Source organism: Pezoporus flaviventris, unplaced genomic scaffold (genome assembly GCF_033815535.1).
Source record: "Pezoporus flaviventris isolate CSIRO_AGI_PZ_B2104156 unplaced genomic scaffold, CSIRO_AGI_Pfla_v1 ptg000158l, whole genome shotgun sequence".
Classification (NCBI taxonomy): domain Eukaryota; kingdom Metazoa; phylum Chordata; class Aves; order Psittaciformes; family Psittacidae; genus Pezoporus; species Pezoporus flaviventris.
In genome coordinates this window covers 1,002,672-1,023,350 of record NW_026892706.1, presented here as the reverse complement: position 1 = coordinate 1,023,350, position 20,679 = coordinate 1,002,672, and the positions used below count along the sequence as shown (strand labels likewise).

The following is a 20,679-nucleotide window of genomic DNA, read 5'->3' as shown; positions in this document are numbered from 1 at the left end:
AGAGAATGTCTTCCTTAGTATTTTCTCTCCTTTATAGGACTTTTGCATCCTGTTAGCTCTAAGCGCTGCACAGTTTGTGTTGTATCTGGTAGCCTTTTTCCAAGAGAGCTTGTCAAAAGAATACAGTGTCAGCTATCAGCTTTAAAGCATCTACAGCACAGGCTTACAACACAGGTAATAATATGCTCTTTAAATCTAGTGATAATGAGCAGTTAAGCCAGTTGTAATTCCATGAATAGAACTTTCCTTAAAATTCTGTATTTAAATATCTTTTACTGACTTTAGCTCAGAGTTTCCTTTGGTACCTTAGAAGATTTCATAGAATCATAGAATATCCTGAGCTGGAAGGGACCCATGGTGATCTGTTAGTCCTGGCTCCACACAGGGCAACCTAGAATTTAAAACTTGTATCTAAGAGGATTGTCCAAATGCTTCTTGAACATTGACAGGTTTGGGATCGTGACCAGTCCTTGGGGACCTTGTTCTAGTGCTTGACCACACTTCTCAAGGAAGAACTTGGGACTAATATGCAGCCTGCATGAAGCTTTAAGCCATTCCCTTGCATCCCAGCACAGACACCAGAAGGAAGAGATCAGCACCTCCCTCTCTGCTCCCCCTCATGATGAGGTTGTAGACAGCAATGAGGTATTCCTCAGTCTTCTTTTTTCCAAGCTGAGCAAGCCAAGTATCCTCAGCTGCTCCTTATAAATCTTACCTTCTAGTCCTTTCACTACCTTTGTTCCCCTCCTTTGGACACATTCTAATATTTCTATGTACTCCTCATATTGTGGAGTTCAAAACTGCACACAGTACTCAAAGGGAGGCCACACTGATGCTAGGTATAGCAGGACAATCTCTCCTTTGACCAGGCTGTACTGTGCCCATTGCACCCCAAGATATGGTTGGCCTTTTTGGCCACCAGGGTACACCATTGACTCATACTGAGTTTACCATCAACCAGAACCCTCAGATCCCTTTCTGCAGGGCTGCTTTCCAGCCTCTTGTCTCCCAGTGTATACAGACATCCAGGATTACACTGGTAATTCCAGGTGCAGAATTCAGCATTTCCTCTTCTTAAATTTCATATAGCTGGTGATTGCCGAGTGCTCCAGTCTATCGAGATCTCTCTGTAAGGTCTCTCTATCTTGAAGGGAATCAGCAAGTCCTCCTAGTTTAGTACCATTGGCAAACTTGCTTAGTGTGCACTCGATTCCTGTGTTCAGGTTATTGATAAAAACATTGAAGAGAACTGGCTCTAAAATTGAGCCCTGGGAAACACCATTGGTGACTGGTTGCTAGGCAGATGCTATCTCATTTACTTAAAGGGTTATAGTTGGGACTCCAAAATTAACTTTTTTAAACATGATTTTCATCCAAGGAATTTCAGAAACACTTGGTTAATGCAGCATAAATGCAATCCTGAATTACAAGTATTAGTTTCATAAAGCTTAGCTTTAAATAAGTAAGGTAACCATTTGAAGGATTTGTAGTGGGTTCTAAGATAAACTTGAAATTGATTAATCAGCACATTTTTAAATGTCCACAGTGGTGGGATTTTAAAGCACCCTTGTCCACATTATTGTAATAGCACATTTTCCATCTATGAAAGCAGGCTATGTAATTAACCGCTCTCTTATCTTTTGTAATTAGAATACAACTTTTTAATGGATAAATTGCAGCTTTCATCAGAGAGACAAATGGATAAATCATTGCTCCCTTAGTAGTTAGTGGCAGATTTCCCAGTAACTTCAATAATCAGGATTTCACTATGTACTTTACTTACTTGATCAGCTGATTTGTTCCTGTGAGGATTGAGTCAAAGCAGCTGATTGTTGTAGTTTTGAGAGCAGTAAAGAATGTTCTTTCAGAAAAAGTGAGGTTGTTGCTCCAATGTATGAAACTCCAGTAGAATTACTAACCAAGTTCAGCTGGGGAAATACTTCCTCTGGGAACATCTCTGGGCAGCTTGTTCCAGTGTTTGATCACCCTCCCAGTAAAGAAGGTTAGAGTTTGGTTTTTTGGTTTGGGTTTGGTGGTTGTTTTTGGTTTTTCTCCCCTTATCCTTAAACAGTGTCCTGTACTTGAGCTTCTGCCCATTGCCTCTTGGTCTTCCACTGTACATCACTAAGAAAAGTCTGCCTTAGTCATCTTTACTTCCTCCCACCATCTGCATCAAGTGCTTATACATGTTGAAAAGATCACTCCTGCCCTCTCTCTTCTGGAGGCTAAAGAAGGCCAGCTTCCCTATCCTCTCCTAGTATGTCAGATGCTCCAATTCACTGCTCATCTTTGTGGCTCTTTGTTGGACTTGCTCCTGTATCTCTATGTCTGGTACTGGGGAGCCCAAAAGTGAACACAATACTCTAAATGTGGTTGCACCAGTGCTTGGTAGAAGGAAGTAATCACCTCCCTTGGCCTGCTGGCAGTGCTTTTCCTGACGCAGCCCAGGATGCTGTTGGCCAGAAGCCTCACAAATGCATTGCTGCATCATGTTCAACTTGTAGTCTACCAGGTTTCCTGTGTTTCTCCTGAGCCACTTTCCAAGAAGTCAGCCTATTAGATTGAAGCTGCAATCTCCTCTGCCTTTGGGGAAAACTCAGCTGAATTAAAGCTTATTTCCTCTGGACAATCCTGTTTGTTTTTAATCTTTCTTTATGCAGTCTTATTTCTCTTAACTGAAATCAAGCACAGATTGAGAGCCTTTTTGTGAATTACTCATCCAGGAATGTATAGGAGATTGAAGTTTCATGTTTCTCTTTTTACATACTAAGATATCTGTGATAATATGAAACTACACAGGAGATAATCCTATCATGTCAGGTTGCACTAAGAAATCGCAACTGTCAGTCACTTGAAGATTTTGCCATCAGAACCCATTTGAAAAACATCTTAAGCATTTTTACATCTAGACACATTCTAAAAAAATAAGAAAGAATAACTACATACTTGTTTCGAGCATGCCATCCTGTTGTTTGGTTTGGGCTTTTTTTGAGCCTGAAATTATCACTGATTTCTGTAGATGTTATCTGGTTGTCTTAAGTGTATTACAAAGAATATGAGCCACCTGGCCTGACAGTTTGAATTACAAAAGTGGGTTTCATAAAAGACCCAGTGGAAGTAAGTTCTAATGAATATTTGATTTTTCTTACAGTTAAAAATGGTGTTAAAGAAAAAAAAATATATTAACCTCTCTAGTTGCTTAGAATAAATGCTTTTAATTAGGTAAATTAAGATTAAGGAACTCAGATGGTGCTAATTTAACCAGCTGCATGTCTGGAATGACACACTTTCAGTTTGCAGTTCAGCTCTGCTGAAAATAAATGTTTGGTATTTTTTCCTGTGGATTAACATGGTGCTGCAGATTAGCCATGAGGGCTCTTAGCTGCACTAATGACACAAACTTCTGGGTCAGATTCTAGATTTTAGAAAATAGTGCAGAAAGTTGAAATGCAGAGGTCATCCAGCAATTAAATTTGAGAGCAAGTGCTCTCAAGGTCAAGTTCAGTGTTCTGCTCTTAGGTCTTTAGGCAGACAGTTATCCAGCTTCTGCACAAGATTGCTATTCTCTTGGATAATGAAGAGTAGTAAAAACAGGTGATGCCTGTTTGAATATGAAAAGGCTCTCCAAGCATCCAAAGTATGCAGCAGCATTTCAGCCGGGAAAGGCATATTATTTTGGGAAGAAAATTGGTGCATGTTTCTTGGCTAAGGTGAATCTATCAGATAGAATCTATGGCAACATTATGGAATATGTTCTAAGGAAACCTGGCAGGGAAGAACTCTTTTGAGTTTGAGATCCTACCACAGGTGCTTGAATTTCTCTTAGCTTCTTCCTGGCAGAAGACAACCAACAGGAAGGGCACTCCTGTTTGATAGAGAAAGGTTGCCTGAAGTCCAAAATGCTATGCTGTCAGAGCTAGTTAGAACCAAATTTGAGCATATTGCTTAAGTGAAAATAAGCCCCTGTTCTTCTTTACTGCCCGTTAGTCAGTGAAGAAGTTTTAAAGGTTGTGGTGTGAGCAAACATTGTAAACCATCCAGCAGACAGCGATGAACTGAGAATGCCATCTGCTGTACCCTTACAGAGCTAATGGAGACTTATTCATAGATAGTCTAAGATAACAGAAACTCAAGACTGTAATAGGTCAGTCAGATAAGTGCAGTGCAAGCTGGATAATCTGGTATATTTTACCCAATTTACCTAATCAAATTCTTTTTAAATCAAAAGTGTTATGGAAGGCTTCAAAGATGCTAGTCCGTAAATATCATAGTGAAAGCCATCTGGCTTCCAAGACTGGGAATGCTCAAAGCATATGAGCTCTGTGAGAACAGATCTGGGAATGCAGCACTATTTTGCAACTCTTTTTTGACCATCTGAGGACCTGATCAAGAGCTATCACAGCAGCACTGTTACAATAAGTATTAGCATCTTGTAGCGTGAGGAAGGGGTCCTTAGAGGAAAGGATCAGGGCGCATTAAATAAATGCCGTTTGCTGGCAGATCAGTGGTATGTATTATGGGACAGTAGTATTGGCTACTTCTGGAGCAGCAGATCTTAAGGCTCTTGCAAAATTCCAAAGTGAAAAAGTCAGCTCCAGTCCTAGACAACAGTCCTGAGCATATGATTCTGATCTCCCTTTTTCAGGGATTCAGAAGGAAATAGGTGGGGCAGCTGTTAGTGTGCTGGAAGCCTGGAAAGTGGTCTGCCAACAGGTGGATTTACTGTGGAATGCCTCAGTGTGCTTGTGGATGTGTAATTTGTTCAGGATGCTTGTGAACATTTTACTAATTTAAAGTCACAAGCTTGGTATCCTTGTTTACTTGAACTTTCAGTTCACTAAACTCTTTCTTAAGCTATTAAACACTTAACACTGGGAGTAAATTTTTCAAAGATTAGGGTCCAGCAAAGCATTTGAGTAGACTTTTTGTAGCCTGCTTGTTTCATCTGTGCACTGCTTGGATTGAGTCTGAAAACGATTAGCTAAATGCTTATGCAAATCATATGTAAAAATGATTTCCAGATGTGGGCAAAATTGCCACAATTCAAAACCCTCTTTTTTTTTTGGTTGGTTTCTAGGTTTTTTGTTTGCTTTTTTTTGGGGGGGGGGGGTGTTAATAATTTTTGTTTCATTTTCCACCTCTTTAATTTTTCTTTATTTCCCAAGTCATCTTAGAATTTAGATGACTTTTAAATTGAGACAAATAAATATTCATTGCCCATCCATCCCAGTCTTGCCTTATTTTTAATGAGCTAAGTACTGTGTCTGCTGTTTTTTTGACATAGTGTGTCTCTCATGTTCTTTTTAAAATCATTGAAGATTGTTCTTGCTTTTGTAAGAATAAATAGATTCTAAAAATGCAATGTGTCCATGGCTCTTGCAGAGGTAGCATTTGACTGTTGAGTTTCCAGATGGTGTGCTAAACTCCAGGAGTAGAATTCCAACCTCTTCAGCTCATGGGTTGTTTGGAAGTCATGGTTGAAGTGGCTATAATTGAGGATCTTTCCAGCTCTGGAACCTTTGGTATTATCTCTGTTTCTGCTGGAACTTGTCCAGACTATAAAGGGTAGCCCTTTTTATATCCAAGCTGTTCATCTTCAGTATTCTCATTCCAGGCTGCTCTTTACCTACAAGATACCTGCTGAGGTTTCAGCTCCTGCTCTGAAGCTGAGATCCAGGTTGAGCTTCCAAACATCGTTTTCGGTGTTTTTCCTTCTAGGTAATCACACTTACTAGCCAAGCTATGTTTGCTCTTATGTTCAACGTCATCATCCTTACCAAAACCAGAATTTATTACTGTCATACCTTCAGGAATTTCAGTGTCAGTTACTTTGTATGATGGGCTCCAGTTTTCTGCTTCTCTTTAGTTTGAAATACATATCAAAAGACTGATGTTTATTTTCATCTCCTTTGACAAGGCTGAAGGAGATCTTAAACCTCTTGTAAAATTCCAAATCTTACTTTAATTGCTTCATAGAATGATAGAATAGAATCATAGAATAGTTAGGGTTGGTAAGGACCTTAAGATCGTGCAGTTCCACTCCTCCCTGCCAAGGGCAGGGACACCTCCCACTAAACCATATCTCCCAAGGCCTCATCCAACCTGGTCTTGAACACTGCCAGGGATGGAGCATTCACAGCCTCCCTGGACAACCCATTCCAGTGCCTCACCACCCTAACAGGAAATAATTTCCTCCTTATATCCAATCTAAATTTCCCCTGTTTAAGTTTTAACCCATTACCCCTTGTCCTGTCACTACAGTCCCTAATGAAGAGTCCCTCCCCCACATCCCTATAGGCCCCCTTCAGGTACTGGAAGGCTGCTATGAGGTCTCCATGCAGCCTTCTCTTCTTCAGGCTGAACAGCCCCAGCTTTCTCAGCCTGTCTTCATATGGGAGGTGCTCCAGTCCCCTGATCATCCTCGTGGCCTCCTCTGGACTTGTTCCAACAGTTCCATGGCCTTTTTGTGTTGAGGACACCAAAACTGCACACAGTAATCCAGGTGAGGTCTCACGAGAGCAGAGTAGAGGGGCAGGATCGCCTCCTTGGACCTGCTGGTCACACTCCTTTTGATGCAGCCCAGGGTACGGTGGTTTCTGGGCTGCAAGCGCACACTGCAGCCGGCTCATGTTCATTTTCTCATTGACCAGCACCCCCAAGTCCTTCTCCGCAGGGCTGCTCTGAATCTCTTCTCTGCCCAACCTGTAGCTGGGCCTGGGATTGCTCCAACCCAGGTGTAGGACCTTGCATTTGGCATGGTGTGGTTGGCATCAGCCCACCTCACAAGTGTGTCGAGGTCCCTCTGGATGGCATTCCTTCCCTCCAGCGTATCAACCGAACCAGACAGCTTGGTGTCATCGGCAAACTTGCTGAGGGCACACTCAATCCCACTGTCCATGTCAACGACGAAGATGTTGAACAAGACCAGTCCCAATACTGATCCCTGAGGGACACCATGTTGAAAGTTGGTGAATTAGGGTATTTTGCTTGCTTACAAGTTTCTTTTCCATAGCTGATTTATATTATTTATGGGGTTTTTAGGACTTCCTTTGGAGTTTTCATCTGTATTTTAATCACTGAAAAAGACAAAAAGGGGAAGTGACCCTCAGTCACAAAAGGAAGAGTGACAATGTAAACTTGAGTAACAAGCAGGATGACCGTGACAGCAGCAAGAAATGTAGATTTTTAACAGATCTAGTAAGAGGTTTATTAGGAAGGTAGTTTGGCCATGTTAATCTAAATGGAAAATAATTCTGTTTAATATTATTTGATTATTTTATTTATTATATAAGTAATATATATATTATTTATATATAAAAATATATATAAAATATTATTTTTTATATGACTGATTATTTTAAATCTAGCAGTGTAACAGTAAACTGAGCTATAGATGTATTATTTTTAGAGACCATGGATTACTTGTCTTGATGTACTATTTCATATTAGGAGCTGCAGTATGCAAAGCAACAGCATCCCTCAAGGATATCTTCTCTAATTGTCTGCTCTCGCTTAAAGGATGAAGAAGCTCCAAGCGGATGTGGGGAAAAGATGACATTACCATCCACTGAGGTACAGTGTAGTTTTATCATCAGTGTAATTTGCCTTCAGTTGGAATTTTCAATTGCATTTGTTCAGCAGTCATCTCCTGGAAGACTTAAAAATATATGCTTTTTTTTTTTAATTATGCATTGTTCCTGTAGAAAATAGTATTTGTTAACACTTACTAAACGTGGGTTTCTCAGTCACTTTCATGATGTTGTAATTAATCTTCTTGTATGAACTTTCAAAATTAAAAATAATAATTTTCTTTTGACTTGCCTCTTGCTGAAACTTTCTATCTTCCCAAGACCAAGATGCCAATTTTCACATGTATTTGACATGAAAAGTATGCATCTCTGTAAGAGTGTGTTTGAATTTGAACAGGTTCAACTAGATTTGTCCATTGAAAATCATGGGCCAAAGCAACAAAAGGCAGATACATTCTTAAAGATTGTTCAAAGTCAGCCACCCAGGCAGAGTCCTAGTCAAGCCCTGCAGGTCCAGCTTTCTTCATCTAGAGCACATAATTTCTGTCAAGGTATGTGGCAAACTTTAGAAAAGGGATCAAGCCCCTCTGTTCGCAGTCCCTAGAACAGTCACCAACCTAAGCATGTTTTATAAAGTAATTAACAGTACTTGACTCTTCCAGAATAATGGAAGTACGGTAGCAGATTCTGCCACCTTCCACAAAATTTTTACATGACTGCTACTGTTGTTACAGTCCTGTAATCAGAATCTGAAGATCTAATGAGTTTACTTGAAGTGAATTTTACAGTTGCAAGCAGTAGTAAGAATTAAGAGGAACACATATGTATCTCTCAATGGTTTTAATGCCATTGTTGCAAATACTTCACCCCTTTTATTAAATACTCCTGGAAAATGCAAATATTCTTCTGTTTTGATAAAGTCTAAAACTTATCTGGGGCAGATATGAAAGCATCTGTCTGAGAACTGCACACTTTGTATGTTGCCAAGTGACTGATGGATCAAATTGTAATTTGGCAAATCCTTGCTCAATCATTATTTTTGTGTCATGTTAATAGCTACAACACTGCTTAGTATGCTAAGACCCAAAGGCCAAAGGTGAGATCGTGGGCATAATGTGGTATATGCTGTGGACACACAGTGAGCTAGGCATTGTTATTCACTAGAATTGTATAGTCCAATAGGGAATTTTAGCAGAAGTGCCACTTGTAAGGTATGTGCAGTAAACTGTAGCTTTTTCACAGGCAAATGGAAAGGAAACTTTTTATTGGTAGTCATTATCTTAAGTAGTGTATTGCAGGTGACTGTCATGTCTCCCAAACTTTTGGCATGTTCATGAAGTAATTCATCATCAGCAAAACTTTGGAAAACTCCTGTGGATGGGACAAAAAGTAATGGCCTTAAATTATAATACTGGAAAAACTTAAAGGATGGCTAATAATGAAGTGTTCCCCAGAAGTATTGTGGACTCTTTCTTATTAAAGGTCTTTATAAACAGATGGATAAACATTTCTCCAGAATGTTCCAAGTACAGGTGACTTTCATTTTTTCATAAGAGACACAGCATTCAGTAAGTTGTTTCTTACAGTGCTGTGGGGCATGTGTGAATTGTTTAGGGTTTTTTGTTTTGATATTTTTTATCATCATCATTATTCCTGAGATCTGATGGCAGCTTTGGGGTTATATGTCAGCCATTTAATAACTTTCAAATGAGCTTCATATTAATAGTGACCTGTTAACATAACATAGATACTCAAGTGCCATTAACCAGAGTGCAGGAGCAAGGATACAACCAGTGGGTTAAGGGAAGTGATTTGTTCCCTTCTATTCAGTACTTGTGAGGCCACATCTGGAGTACTGTGTCCCATTTTGGACTCCGGCACAAAGGACTGATGAACTAGGGTTTAGTGAAGAGTGTCTAAGATGGCTACAGTGCTGAAACACATGTTACTTGAGAAAAGCTGGGTTATTCAGTGTGAAAAAGAAAGAGACAGTGGGTGGCCCGATTGCTGCTTTTTAACTACCCAGTGAGGGATTTTGGAGACAACAAAGCTAGACTCTGAGATGGACAGTGAAAAGAGGCAAGGGACGCAAGTGTGCCAAGATGCATTCTGAGCAGGGAGTCATAAGCACTGTGACATTTCACCCAGAGGTTCTTTCCAACCTACATTGAATCTAGTTTTAAACCAGTGTATGGATGCAATGAACCATCTTTAGCAGCATACAAGAAAAAAATATTTAAAAGCTCTTTCAAAATGAAGAATGGATTATAAGTGTATTTATTCACAGCAGCAGTTCATTGCAGGGGCAAAGTAACGTGCATTGACAGACCTGTAGGACTGGAATGGACGTAGTGCTGGCAGTCATGATTCATGTGCTTTTCTGTGGGACTGTAATAGGAAGAGTATTTCAGGTCAGGCCTATATTGACAGGATAAGCAAAAGGATGTCTTTGAAACATTACTGATAGTGTCATGCAGTTTCATGCTGCTGGTAAGTGATGCAACACCACTGGCAGCCTTACAAGGACATCAGTTTCTTAATGTCTAGAAATTTCCAGCCACCATTGCAAAACATACTGTAGATATTTGGGGATCTAGAGAATGGCAAAGTGAAAAGATAATACTGCCAACATGAAACAAGTGAAACATCAATAAGGGGGGATATTTTCCTGAGAACAACCTGAATTTGATCTCTGCATCCAGATTTACCCTAAGAATACTAGAGTGGTGCTTCTCGGTCAAACATACAGGCCCTGAAATACTGCATTGCAGGAATAGCACTTTTAAAAAGTCTTTTATGTTGCTTAGCTTTCTCCTCTAGGAAACCATCCAAATGGTATCCGTAATTCTACTAGACTGAATTCTGCATTTTAGAAACAAGATTGTGAAAGCAAAATCTTTTTTGGAAGAATCTCACCTCAGAATATAAGATTTTTTCAAGGATTTCTGCTTCTGATTTTTATCAAAGGCTTGCCTTATTTTTCATGCCTGAGCTATGGAAAAAGATTAAAATATTTCCTTTTTGAAACCACTCACTTGAATTTAATACATTTATCAAAACCATGGTTACTGTGCGTATAACTGTCATTAAGATGGAGTGACTTGGTATTGGACTTCCAGATACAAGGGACACGCACATAGACTTGAAAGCTCAGTAACAAAAAAGTGTTTTGCAACAAGTTAGTTTGCTTATTCAAACATTTTTTACAAGTTCAACTCTACAAATCTGTCACACCAGTAGTTGTGGTTTATGGGCATTTCTGGTGAAACAGAAACAATGGTAGTGTGAGAATGATTTTTCTGAACCTGTTAAACAGCTTCATTAATTGTTTTTCATGTACAAAGTAGCCTATTGGGACCTGAAATTGCTGGCATGTCAAGTAAGCCCTGCAATTTGCTGTATTTCCAGCATAAGACACAACTTGATGGTTCTTAAAGTATTTGTGACTGCATGTTAGCACTGACTTACTGAAGTGGACTGTTACATACTTCATTCATTTCACCATAGAATTTGGAACTTTTGGAAGCTTCTAAGCAGTCAGAAGGCTATGAAAGATTTCTCTTTCCTTGCCCTACCTGCTGATTTTTTGTTTGTACTTTAGGAATGAGATGGATTTAATAATTTGTATGATAATTCTGCAGATAAGTAGAAAGAAAGGGTTTACAAGGATCACAGGTTCTTTGTTCAGGTGTTTTTATTGCTCTGTGCTGTTGAAAGAAAATGATCCTGCTGCAGAGGTAGGCAGGTACAAGCCACACTGATACTAAAAGCGTCAGTGTTACATGCATAGACTCTACTAGTAAGAAATACATATCTGTATCTTTCCTTTTTATATGTCCTATCCCAGAGTTTGAGAGCAGGTGGGAGACTTTAGTTGGTGATCTGTATCACATGCATCTTGAATGCTGTTGACAGGCCATCCTCAAAAGAAAGTTTCTTCTCAGAGAAGTTACACTCTTTCCTGTGAAAACCACGACACGTGTACAACCATGTGATAGCTTCTGTAAATGCTGCAAGGTTTCTCTATTCACATGTGGGCTACAGGACCTGTTTTGATTTTAGAAATAAATGTTAGACAAGAGGAGAGGAAGCTTTGTAAAACATTTAGAAAACTGGAATTTATTTTTCTTCAAATAATTTGGCTTAATCAAGTTTTTACTTCCTACTGGAGAAACTTGCTAGTTTTTCTGGAAGAAAAGGTGAACATCACCTATTGAAGTTCAACTGTAAACTGCAGTTAGAATGTAGCCAATATTGTGAAGTGTGCTTTGTGGTACCATGTGAAAAGCTCCTGATCAGCTGTATCTCCTCAGGTCAACAGAGGCTGGGGTCAGTACAGAACAAATAAGGGCATAAGGCAAGCTGTATCTACACTTAGAATGTCCTCACTCGTCTCGTTTCATACATTTTTGGGGTAGATGAAACTCTGTATTTTCCATGCCAGAGGAGGTCTCCAGTTGTGGTGGATGGTCCCACTGTGCGTTTTGAGAACCCCCAGATACAGATGCAGCTGAGTCCTGGGTGTATAAATCTGAGTTTACATTGTAGACTAACAAAGAATGAGATTGAGCTGCTTTGAAGCAAAGTAACTTTTCTGGTTTACTACTTGAATTTAGATAGGGAATCTTTTACTGTAATTCTCATTATTACTTGCAAGGCTCTGTGATGTGAAATCCATACACTGTATGGATCAAGAGTTATCTTAAGTGTTTCCACACTAGACAGAATTTCAACAGCTCTGACATCACTGACAGTTCTAAGAGCAATCCATGTGGGTAAAAAGCTGGCTAGAGAAAGAATCTAGTAAAATATTAACAAACAGAAAGAGCGCTCTGGCTCTGGCTTCATTCGGGCTCCAATCAGATTTAGACTCATGATTTCTTTTCTGCGTTACATAAAACTTCATCTCTGAAGTGTTTCACAAATATTAACTAATCTCCTAGTTACATTTGCTTCATTTAAATGGTCTTCTCCTGAATAGGAACCTGTTTGAGCTGGTGCTCCTTTAGAAGCACTGTTAGCCATAAGCAAATATCTAGTGACAAGTATTTTAAATGAAATTTTCCATCTGGGGAAATTTTACTTTGCTTGTACAAGGTCTCTACCTGTATCCCTGTGGCTCCTGTTGAGGCAAAATTGTCTCTGAAGCTGTGTCCAGTACCTTTCAGACACCACTGCCTGAACTGTTCTAAACTGTTGATGTTGTGAAATTCTGCTTTCCTATCTCCCAGATGTGGTAGTGGTCTAGGGTAATGCATTATAATGATTAAAGTCCTTTCTCCCAGGCAGAAAAACACACCCAAAGGTCTTCATGGGCTCAAGCATCCCCTTTCATACCTCCATCTGTAGGTAGCCACTAGGTGGCGAGCTGAGCAACATGATTCGACATCAATAGCACGACTCCCCTAAGCATTGGCTACCTGCAATAACAAGCGCCATCAAGCTGACTCACTGCAGAGGCTACACACACCTGAGTGAACAGCTATTTCCAGGAAAGCCTGAACGTAAAAACTGCTTTGAAAAGTGTTGTGTTTTGACAGTGCTGTGCTTTGCTTAGAGCATTAAACATAGTAGCTTTGCATAGAGCTATAAACCCTCAATAAGATTAATTAATTCCACAGAATTTTGTCTGGACTTTCTGTCATGTTCTGCTGGCTATGAAGATTTGCCTTATCCTACTAATATCTTTCTCAATTTGTGCACTTTTTATTCTTGCTCTGTGATTGAATAGCTCCTGGGACTGAAGCCTGTCATGGTCAAAGAAATTCAAGTAGTACAGTATGCTGTAGTGTATCCTAAGCAAGTCTGTTATCAACTTCTGCTGTCTGCTTTGTCTCTCCATAGGAAATCTAAAGTTAAAATCTCAGTGCCTTGAAAAATAAGGATTAAGTGGCTGGAGCCAAGCACCTGTAAACATTACCTATAGCTTACAGTAAATATTGTGATTGACCAATTCCACTGATTTTACCTAACAAAACCTGTGATAAGACTAAAGTTCAGTTAGCTGGAGATAGTGGTTTTCAGAGAATTAAGTGAGAGGGTGCAGAATGGACTCCCGATTGGTATTAAGACCAGTCTCCCTGCTTCACAACCAGAAGTGTTACTTTTTGACTTAGTCCTCCGTAGTATACACAGATATTCGAGACAACAAAAATTTAAATTTCCACAGTAAATGCCTCCCTCTGTGAGAGAAGATGGAGAGAGGAGAAAAAAAAAAAAAAGAAACCAAAGAGAAAATGATAGTACAACTCTGTCAAGCCACAGAACTGCCTTTGAGCCCTTTGGATCATGCATACCCAAACATGTTTGCCACAGCTTTTATGGCTGCTCCTCATTTCTTGAAACAGATCAAACTATTGCAGCCAGCTACTTTATCGCTATTTCACAATGTGGGAACAGGTAGGTCTAACTTTGTATCATGTTGTCTGGTGTGTTGTTATTGCTTTGGGGGATATAGATATTCTCTCACAACGGAGAGAAGGGTAAACTTGTGAAAATTGTGTGTTTAAAAACATCTCAACACAGAGGTAGTGCTTGACCTGAGTAGTTAGACCAACCTTCCAGCTGTCTTCCCTTCTCCTCTCTTATGCAGTCTGATGCTAAAGGAGAATGAACCCGGTACAGATGAAACAAGGACTGAGCAGTATATCATCAGCATAGCAAGCCCTAATGGACAGTTCTGTGGCCCTGGATGTAGAAATGGGTCTGCTACTCACTCAGTATAAGACTTCGACAGTGTGGCACTATGGCAGCAGTATATTTAGAAAAAAAGAATAAACCAGTACTCTTCAATTTTCCAGTCTCATAAGAACATAACTACAAAATATTTTTCTTTCTTTTTTTGAGGAGTGGAGCTTGAAGTTACACATTCTGATGAATCTCAGCAAAATATCAAAGCCAAGGATAAACTTGAAATGCCAGCTGCAGATTTGACAATCAGAGGAACCAGGCTGGAAGCTCAGCAGAAGCTAAAATCCAGGAATTTTTCTTATGCTTATCCCATAAAACCAAAAATCTCTTCTAAGGTGGCAAAAATCCGCAACTATAATATTAAAGACTGATTTCTTTGTTGTCAGCAAGTTCTGGATCCACACTTGCTATTAACTTACTTTGAAATCTGTAAATCAAATCTGAATATCAGCTTCAATTCTTTATGTTGAGTTGGGATGTTTGCAGCCAGAAGATAGAACAAATACCATGTTTCGTACTGTGAACAAAAAGGGTTAATCTGTGTATATTACTCGTTAATACAGATTTACTTTAATTATATGTGTTAAATAATGCTTGCATCATGGATTTAGAAATGCCCAGTTAATACATATGTAAAGCCTTGTGCTTCTGAGCAGGGCTTGCAGGTCTTTAGCAAATATTTTGTTGAGAAACTATAGATGTGATTTAAGCTTAGAAGTGGGATGCCTCAACCTACTGGTTTTCTTATAATTAACAATGCAACCGTTAATCCTGTGCAGCTATCTCTCTACTTGAAAGAAGGGGAGGTTGAAAAGATGGCACCTGAATCTATATTTTCTCTCATCTTCTGCAGCTTTTTCCATTTATTTAGATAGCATGAAAGAGTACAAAATTAAACTTCTATTGTTATACCAGTAATTATATTCTCATTTAACAAGAGATTGTCTAGAGTTTAAAGTAGTGAAAAACATGTTCATTAGCAACACTTAGAATCATATAGAAGCATTGTAAGATGTAAGTCTTACAACAGATGAAACTAAAAGAAAACTTGGATGAGTTGAGGTAATGAGGGTTATCTATATAAACATGCCAGGACATTGAAACAAGTAACTGGTGTATTTTTGTAACATTTACAGTAATATTGAGCTGTCTTGGGTTATTATACTGAACTGTGATATTACACTACACTGTGATATTACACTTGGGATATTACACATGAACTTTACTAAAAGTAAAGGAAATACATGTTGAAAATGCAAGAAAAAACTTATTTACTGTGAAGATGGTCAAGCACTGGAACAGATTGCCCAGAGAGGTTATGGATTCTCCATCTCTTGGTCCATCTGTGGACCAAATAGACACAGTCCTGGACAGCCTATTCCCGCTGACCCTCTTTTGCTGAGGGATTGGACTAGGTGACCTCAAGAGGTCCAACTAAGTGATTTTGTGATTCTGTGAGTGGTATCACTGATGTGAATAATATTTCTCAGTTGCTGCTAAAAACATATAAAATCCAAACAAGATTAATGAAGAGAGCTACTTACCCATAAGCGGGTTGGGTTTTTTTTCCCTGTCACACTTTTCCTTTTAGAAATGCTTTCCTGGTTCTTTTCGTAAACAGCTGCTCTTTTTGGCATCTGGCAAAGTGGTAGTAATTATTTTGAGAATTTTAATAATTATTTTTCTGCTCCCTGCTGAAAATGTTTTGTTTTAGTGCAAAGGTGCTATATGATAATCAGATGCTAAATCTACAGTGAATTTCATTGAGACGTTACCAAGCAAATATGACACCTGAGAGACCTTGTGAGCTTCTTTCTAAATCATTTAATTACTTGAAAATCCTGTCGCTGAATTCAACATTTAACATTGTTCAGAAGCCGGAACAACATGATGCATTCCCTTGAACCAGTCCCTGAATGAGCTCTTTCTGTAGCTCAAAGCATAGTGGTTTCTAACAAGTGCAGGAATTTTGGCCCAGATCACACCAGTTACAGCTCTCTCTGGTTATTCTGGAACACAATGTGTCAATTCCAAAGTTTTGAATAGCTGTAGATAATCCTGATTTTTTTTTTCAATAATTTCCAATTTATTTTCCAATACCATGTTCAATATTCAAGTGTGGAGATACACAGTATTTCAGTGCTAATAGAGTCTGTGCATTTACAGGTGTTAAAAGCAGTATGCCCTTAGAAAATAAAGCAGTTTGTTCCACAATCTTTGCAACACTGCTTCTGATCCTGGAAAATATTGCTCTTCATTCCTTACATCATGGATACAAGCTCATGGGCTGCAGACTTCAGAATGCCTTTGTGCAGGTTTCTTTGAGGTTTTTAAGGATTTTGTTTGCTTCTTTGAGGGGTTTTGGTTGTGTGACATGCCCTCCCCCCCCCCCCCCCCCCAGCATATAACCTAGCATGCCTGGTCATGCAGACATCTTGCCAGAAATGCAACTTTAATTTATTCAGTTTCTCTGAGAAACAGGTTTCCTTAAGGGAATTGTAGGTAAGGGAAGATGATAGCTCTTGTTTCATTTTGTTTTACTTGTGATAGAAAAAAAGTAGCTCAATCGTTGTACATTTGTTTCAAAGTAACTCTAAGAATACAGTGTATAAGTATGCTGAAAATTAACGAAGCATTCCTAATAACAATAAATAACATGAACTATTGCATGAATCCTCTTTGGGGAGCTGTGCTAAGTGTGTACTAAATACAAGGGGGAAATTTTCATGTATTTGTCTTATGACTGAAATATTTAGCAAATTGGCATTGATTTTTAGCAACCAGATGAGAAAAGAGTGGTGACACGGGAGTACTGAAGATGGTAGGGAATTGTAGAAAAAAGAGAACCTATAAAAAGGGAATTCTAGCTGATCACAGAGTACTAAAAAGGTAAAACAGAGTAAACTGGTGATTGTTATTATCAAAGGGTTAAAACTCTATGATAGTGCTGAGGAATAGATGGATAAAGGCAAAAGTTCCACCCAGAAAAGGTCAGGGTCAAGCTGTCTTTTGTGGCAGCAGTGTAAAGCACCAATGGCAGTGGGGCCTTACCCAGTGTATTCAACCCCAGATGAGCGATGGCGGGGTGGCTGCATAGAATCACAGAATAGTTAGGGTTGGAAAGGACCTTAAGATCATCTAGTTCAAAACCCGCTGCCATGGGCAGGGACATCTCCCGCTAAACCTCCACCATGGAGTGAGTGCATCCCAGCGTCTGGGTCCACGTTTGCTGACCGAAAGGCGGGATGGCTTTTTTTGGGTTGGAGTTGCAGTCGTAGGTAATACAGAACAAAAGTCGTTTGTTTAGTTTTGCTTTAATTCACTCAGGGTAAGGTATAAAGTGGATGAAAGGAGCCCTCACGCAAAGCCACCGTCCCTTTTTCTGCCCTTTGGAAAGGGGCATACCAGGGGCACGGCGGGAGCGAGCGGCGGCCAGCGCCCCGCCTCCGGGCCTGCTCCGCTGCTGCCAGTCACGGCGCCGCGACGGGCCCGGGCACGGGGCAGCGCATCCCCGGCCGGCGTGCGGGCTGCCCTGTGGTAACCCCGGGACCGTGCTCCGCCGGGGTGAACGACCGCGGCCTCCGGAGAGAGCCGGCTGCTGCGCGCGCCCCCAGCCGTCCCCTCAGCCGTCACCACATCGCCTTATCGCCTAGCAACACCCCACGGGCCCCGCGATTGGCAGGGCCGCGCCCCCGCCCACACGCTTCCGCCTCCGGATTGGGCGCCGTCCCTGGATGGCGCGCCCCGCCCAGAGCCCGTTCCCTTTGTGCGTCGCTGGCGCGGGCGGGAGCTCCGTGGGCCAGGCCCGCCTGCCCCTTCACCCGCGAGCGGTGGTGCCGGCGCGGCACTGAATCCCCAGTGTGAACACCCGCGGGGAGGTGGGAGAGGGACACGAGGAGGGCCGCGCCCGCAGTGAGTCGGCGCTGCCTCGCCCCCAGCCGCGCTGGCCCAAAGCCAGGCCTCCCCCCCCCTCCGCAGCGCCCAGCCTTCCACGGTACGGGGCGGGGAGCTAGGGCTTGGCCTGGTGCCACGGCACGGGGGCCCGCCTGGGTCCGCCTCGGCCTGTGAAGCCCTCCTCCCGTAGAGCGGTTCTGGGGGGCAGGGGCTGGCTTCACCCCGGGGCCGGCTCGGGGCGGCCCTGCCCCGGCTCTCATTGGACTGCGGCGAGGAGTAAACTGTCAGCCCATGTGGCGTGGCCGCCGGAGGTGGCGACTGCTTAAATAGCGGCAGGAGCTAGAGGGAGACAGTGAGGAGAGCGGAGCATCGGCTGTTTGCGGCCGGGTACCGCGCAGCGTCCGTGTACGTCCGCAGAGCCTGCCCCGTAGCAGCTCGCTCCGGAGCTGACGCCAGCCTTCCCAGCACGAAGCTTTCCGCCGCTGTGCAGGTACCGGCGGGACAGCGGATATAGAGCGGCCGGGAGAGGGGCAGCCCCCGTGGGCCGTCGCTCCCAGCCGTCTTGCTGGGGAGGCTCCATCTTGCCCTCTACACTGTGTGGGGCTGTGGCCGCGCCTCACCGGGCTTGTGGTGGTGGGCCGCGAGCTCGGTCGGGGACCGTGGGCCCGACCCGCACAACCAGAAGGTTCTGCGCCCGGCGCCTTGGTCTCCGCGCCCTGTTGCCGCGGGCCGCTCTCCTACGGCCCAGCGCGGCCGTGCAGAAGAGGGTCCCCACCAGCTCGGCCGGGGGGTTACCGAGCCTCAGCCTGCCGCTTCGTCCGGCAAGGCAGCGCGGAGGGAGGCTGAACGGCTGCATTGTGGGGCTGGCCCTCGGCCATCTTGGCGGCGGGCGGGACCATGCCGGCGCTGCGACCCCTCACCGCGGGCCGGGTGCGCGCGGGGGGACGCAGGCGGGGCGCCGCTGCCCGCAGCCCTCACTCGGGTCTGGGGGCAGGAGCCTTCCCGTCGCTCCTCCGAGCTCCAGCGTGCCGTGCCCTGGAGCGGCTGCGAAGGGCCGCGCCCGGTGCGGAGCGAGCGCGCGGCTGAATGGGCCTCTCTGTCCTGGCAGCGAGACGACGGCGCTGCGCTCTCCCGCCATCTCTCGGGTTAGAGTAAAACCGTGGCGTGGCAGGCTGAGGAAGCCTGAAAAGGAGGAGACCCGGCGCTCGCTATTGCGAAAGGTGGCTGGTCAGTAGGTGCTAAGAAGCCATCTCTATGAAGGTGCCGCATATGCTGTTGAACTTCTTTTTTCCACTTCTATGTAAACCAAGCGGCCACGTGGGATAACCCATTGATTGAACACCAGCCTGGATTTGATGATACGATGCTTTCAGGAACGTGATTATAATTTCTCTCTAGCTGTTTTTGCTCCTGTTTGGTTTTTATTCCACCTTCGTTTCCTGACATACGACCCTTTCAGATACTGGATGCATATTTTGGTAGCTAAAAGCTGTCTTTGGATGCTTAAATTGAAACAGGCAGTGTTAAAGCTGTGTATGTTAGCTTGCATGCGCCTTCGGAGAGCAGTGTTGGGCACTTTGGAACGTGTCTTGCCTTAAAAAACAAAAGGGAGGAAAAGGCTCAAGTCTTAATGAGCAAATGATTTACCTTTTCTGCAGCCTCTAAGCTTCTTGAAATAAACAGAAAATACTCGTACATTGTGAAAGGCTGCATTTAGTGAATGAATTCAGAGGATGCCCTACACAGAGGGCAGTTACGAACAGATATTTTCCAAACGTGATACAGTGATACTGGAGACTTAAATTTTTGTACAAATACGTTTGGGAATCAGCAGAGCTGTGCTGATTCCATGTGCAAAATCTAACCTGCTTTTCTCAAATACTAGCTTCCTAGTCCGATTGTATTTCCTGCTAAGTAGTATATTCTCAGTATGAAGCTCACTGCTGTTTTTCATTTGTCTGTTTCGGTTAAATCGAACCTATGGCACACACATTGATGTAGCCAAATGCTAAAAAACAAAACAAACCAAAAACCAGAAAAGCAGCTTGTGTTTGCCTCTGTTTTGTAGAGGCTTTGGTTGTTTTTTTTTCTTTTGGAGGCAAGCATTCTAGCACTTTACAGGTGAAGTTACTATTTAATGACAGGTTTAATCACAAAATTTGGAAATGATAGTCAGAGATTAGGAAACCTGGGTAATGATGTGGTCATACTGAAAAACTAAGAAAGCAATACATTTGTCAATATTTGTGCTGAAGGAAGCTTTGGAAGAGTCACAGATGGTTCATTTTATAGTAATGGGAGCTCAAAAAAAGAGCAAAATTCGGGCTGCCTGCAAACAGTATCTTTGAGGATTCTGCCCCACCTTGATAACAGCCATCAAAATAACAGTGAAATAAGCATTGTTCTCCTGTCTGGGAAAAAGAACTGTGCATCAGGCCAAACTAGATTTGGATTTTATTTGTTGTTATTCTGCAGTTTCTTCTTCCCTCTTCTCCTTTCTTCACTGAACCTTAGGTGGATGTTGGTACAATGGAATAAGAGAAGTATTTTCTTCAGCAATTGGCAA

The 20,679-nt window shown here is 42.2% G+C and overlaps 2 protein-coding genes across 8 annotated transcripts in view; both read left to right on the top strand.

Moving 5' to 3' along the window:
- Positions 1-15,137, top strand: part of CCDC57 (coiled-coil domain containing 57) — a 35,385-nt gene extending 20,248 nt beyond the window's left edge. For 5 of the 7 annotated variants that reach the window (XM_061479945.1, XM_061479943.1, XM_061479944.1 and 2 more), the window contains 4 exons: positions 38-174; positions 7,450-7,572; positions 7,927-8,080; positions 14,376-15,137. In XM_061479945.1, coding sequence (XP_061335929.1) covers positions 38-174; positions 7,450-7,572; positions 7,927-8,080; positions 14,376-14,590 — 629 coding nt within the window. In that variant the 3' untranslated portion in view covers positions 14,591-15,137. The remainder of the gene's footprint in view (positions 1-37; positions 175-7,449; positions 7,573-7,926; positions 8,081-14,375) is intronic. The other 2 variants (XM_061479941.1, XM_061479947.1) reach the window with 2 other exon arrangements.
- A 3,120-nt stretch (positions 15,138-18,257) lies between these two features.
- The window catches only part of FASN (fatty acid synthase), a 44,484-nt gene continuing 42,062 nt past the window's right edge, over positions 18,258-20,679 (top strand). Inside the window, exon 1 of the mRNA XM_061479933.1 lies at positions 18,258-18,603. The gene's annotated coding sequence lies outside the window, so the exon portion shown is untranslated. The remainder of the gene's footprint in view (positions 18,604-20,679) is intronic.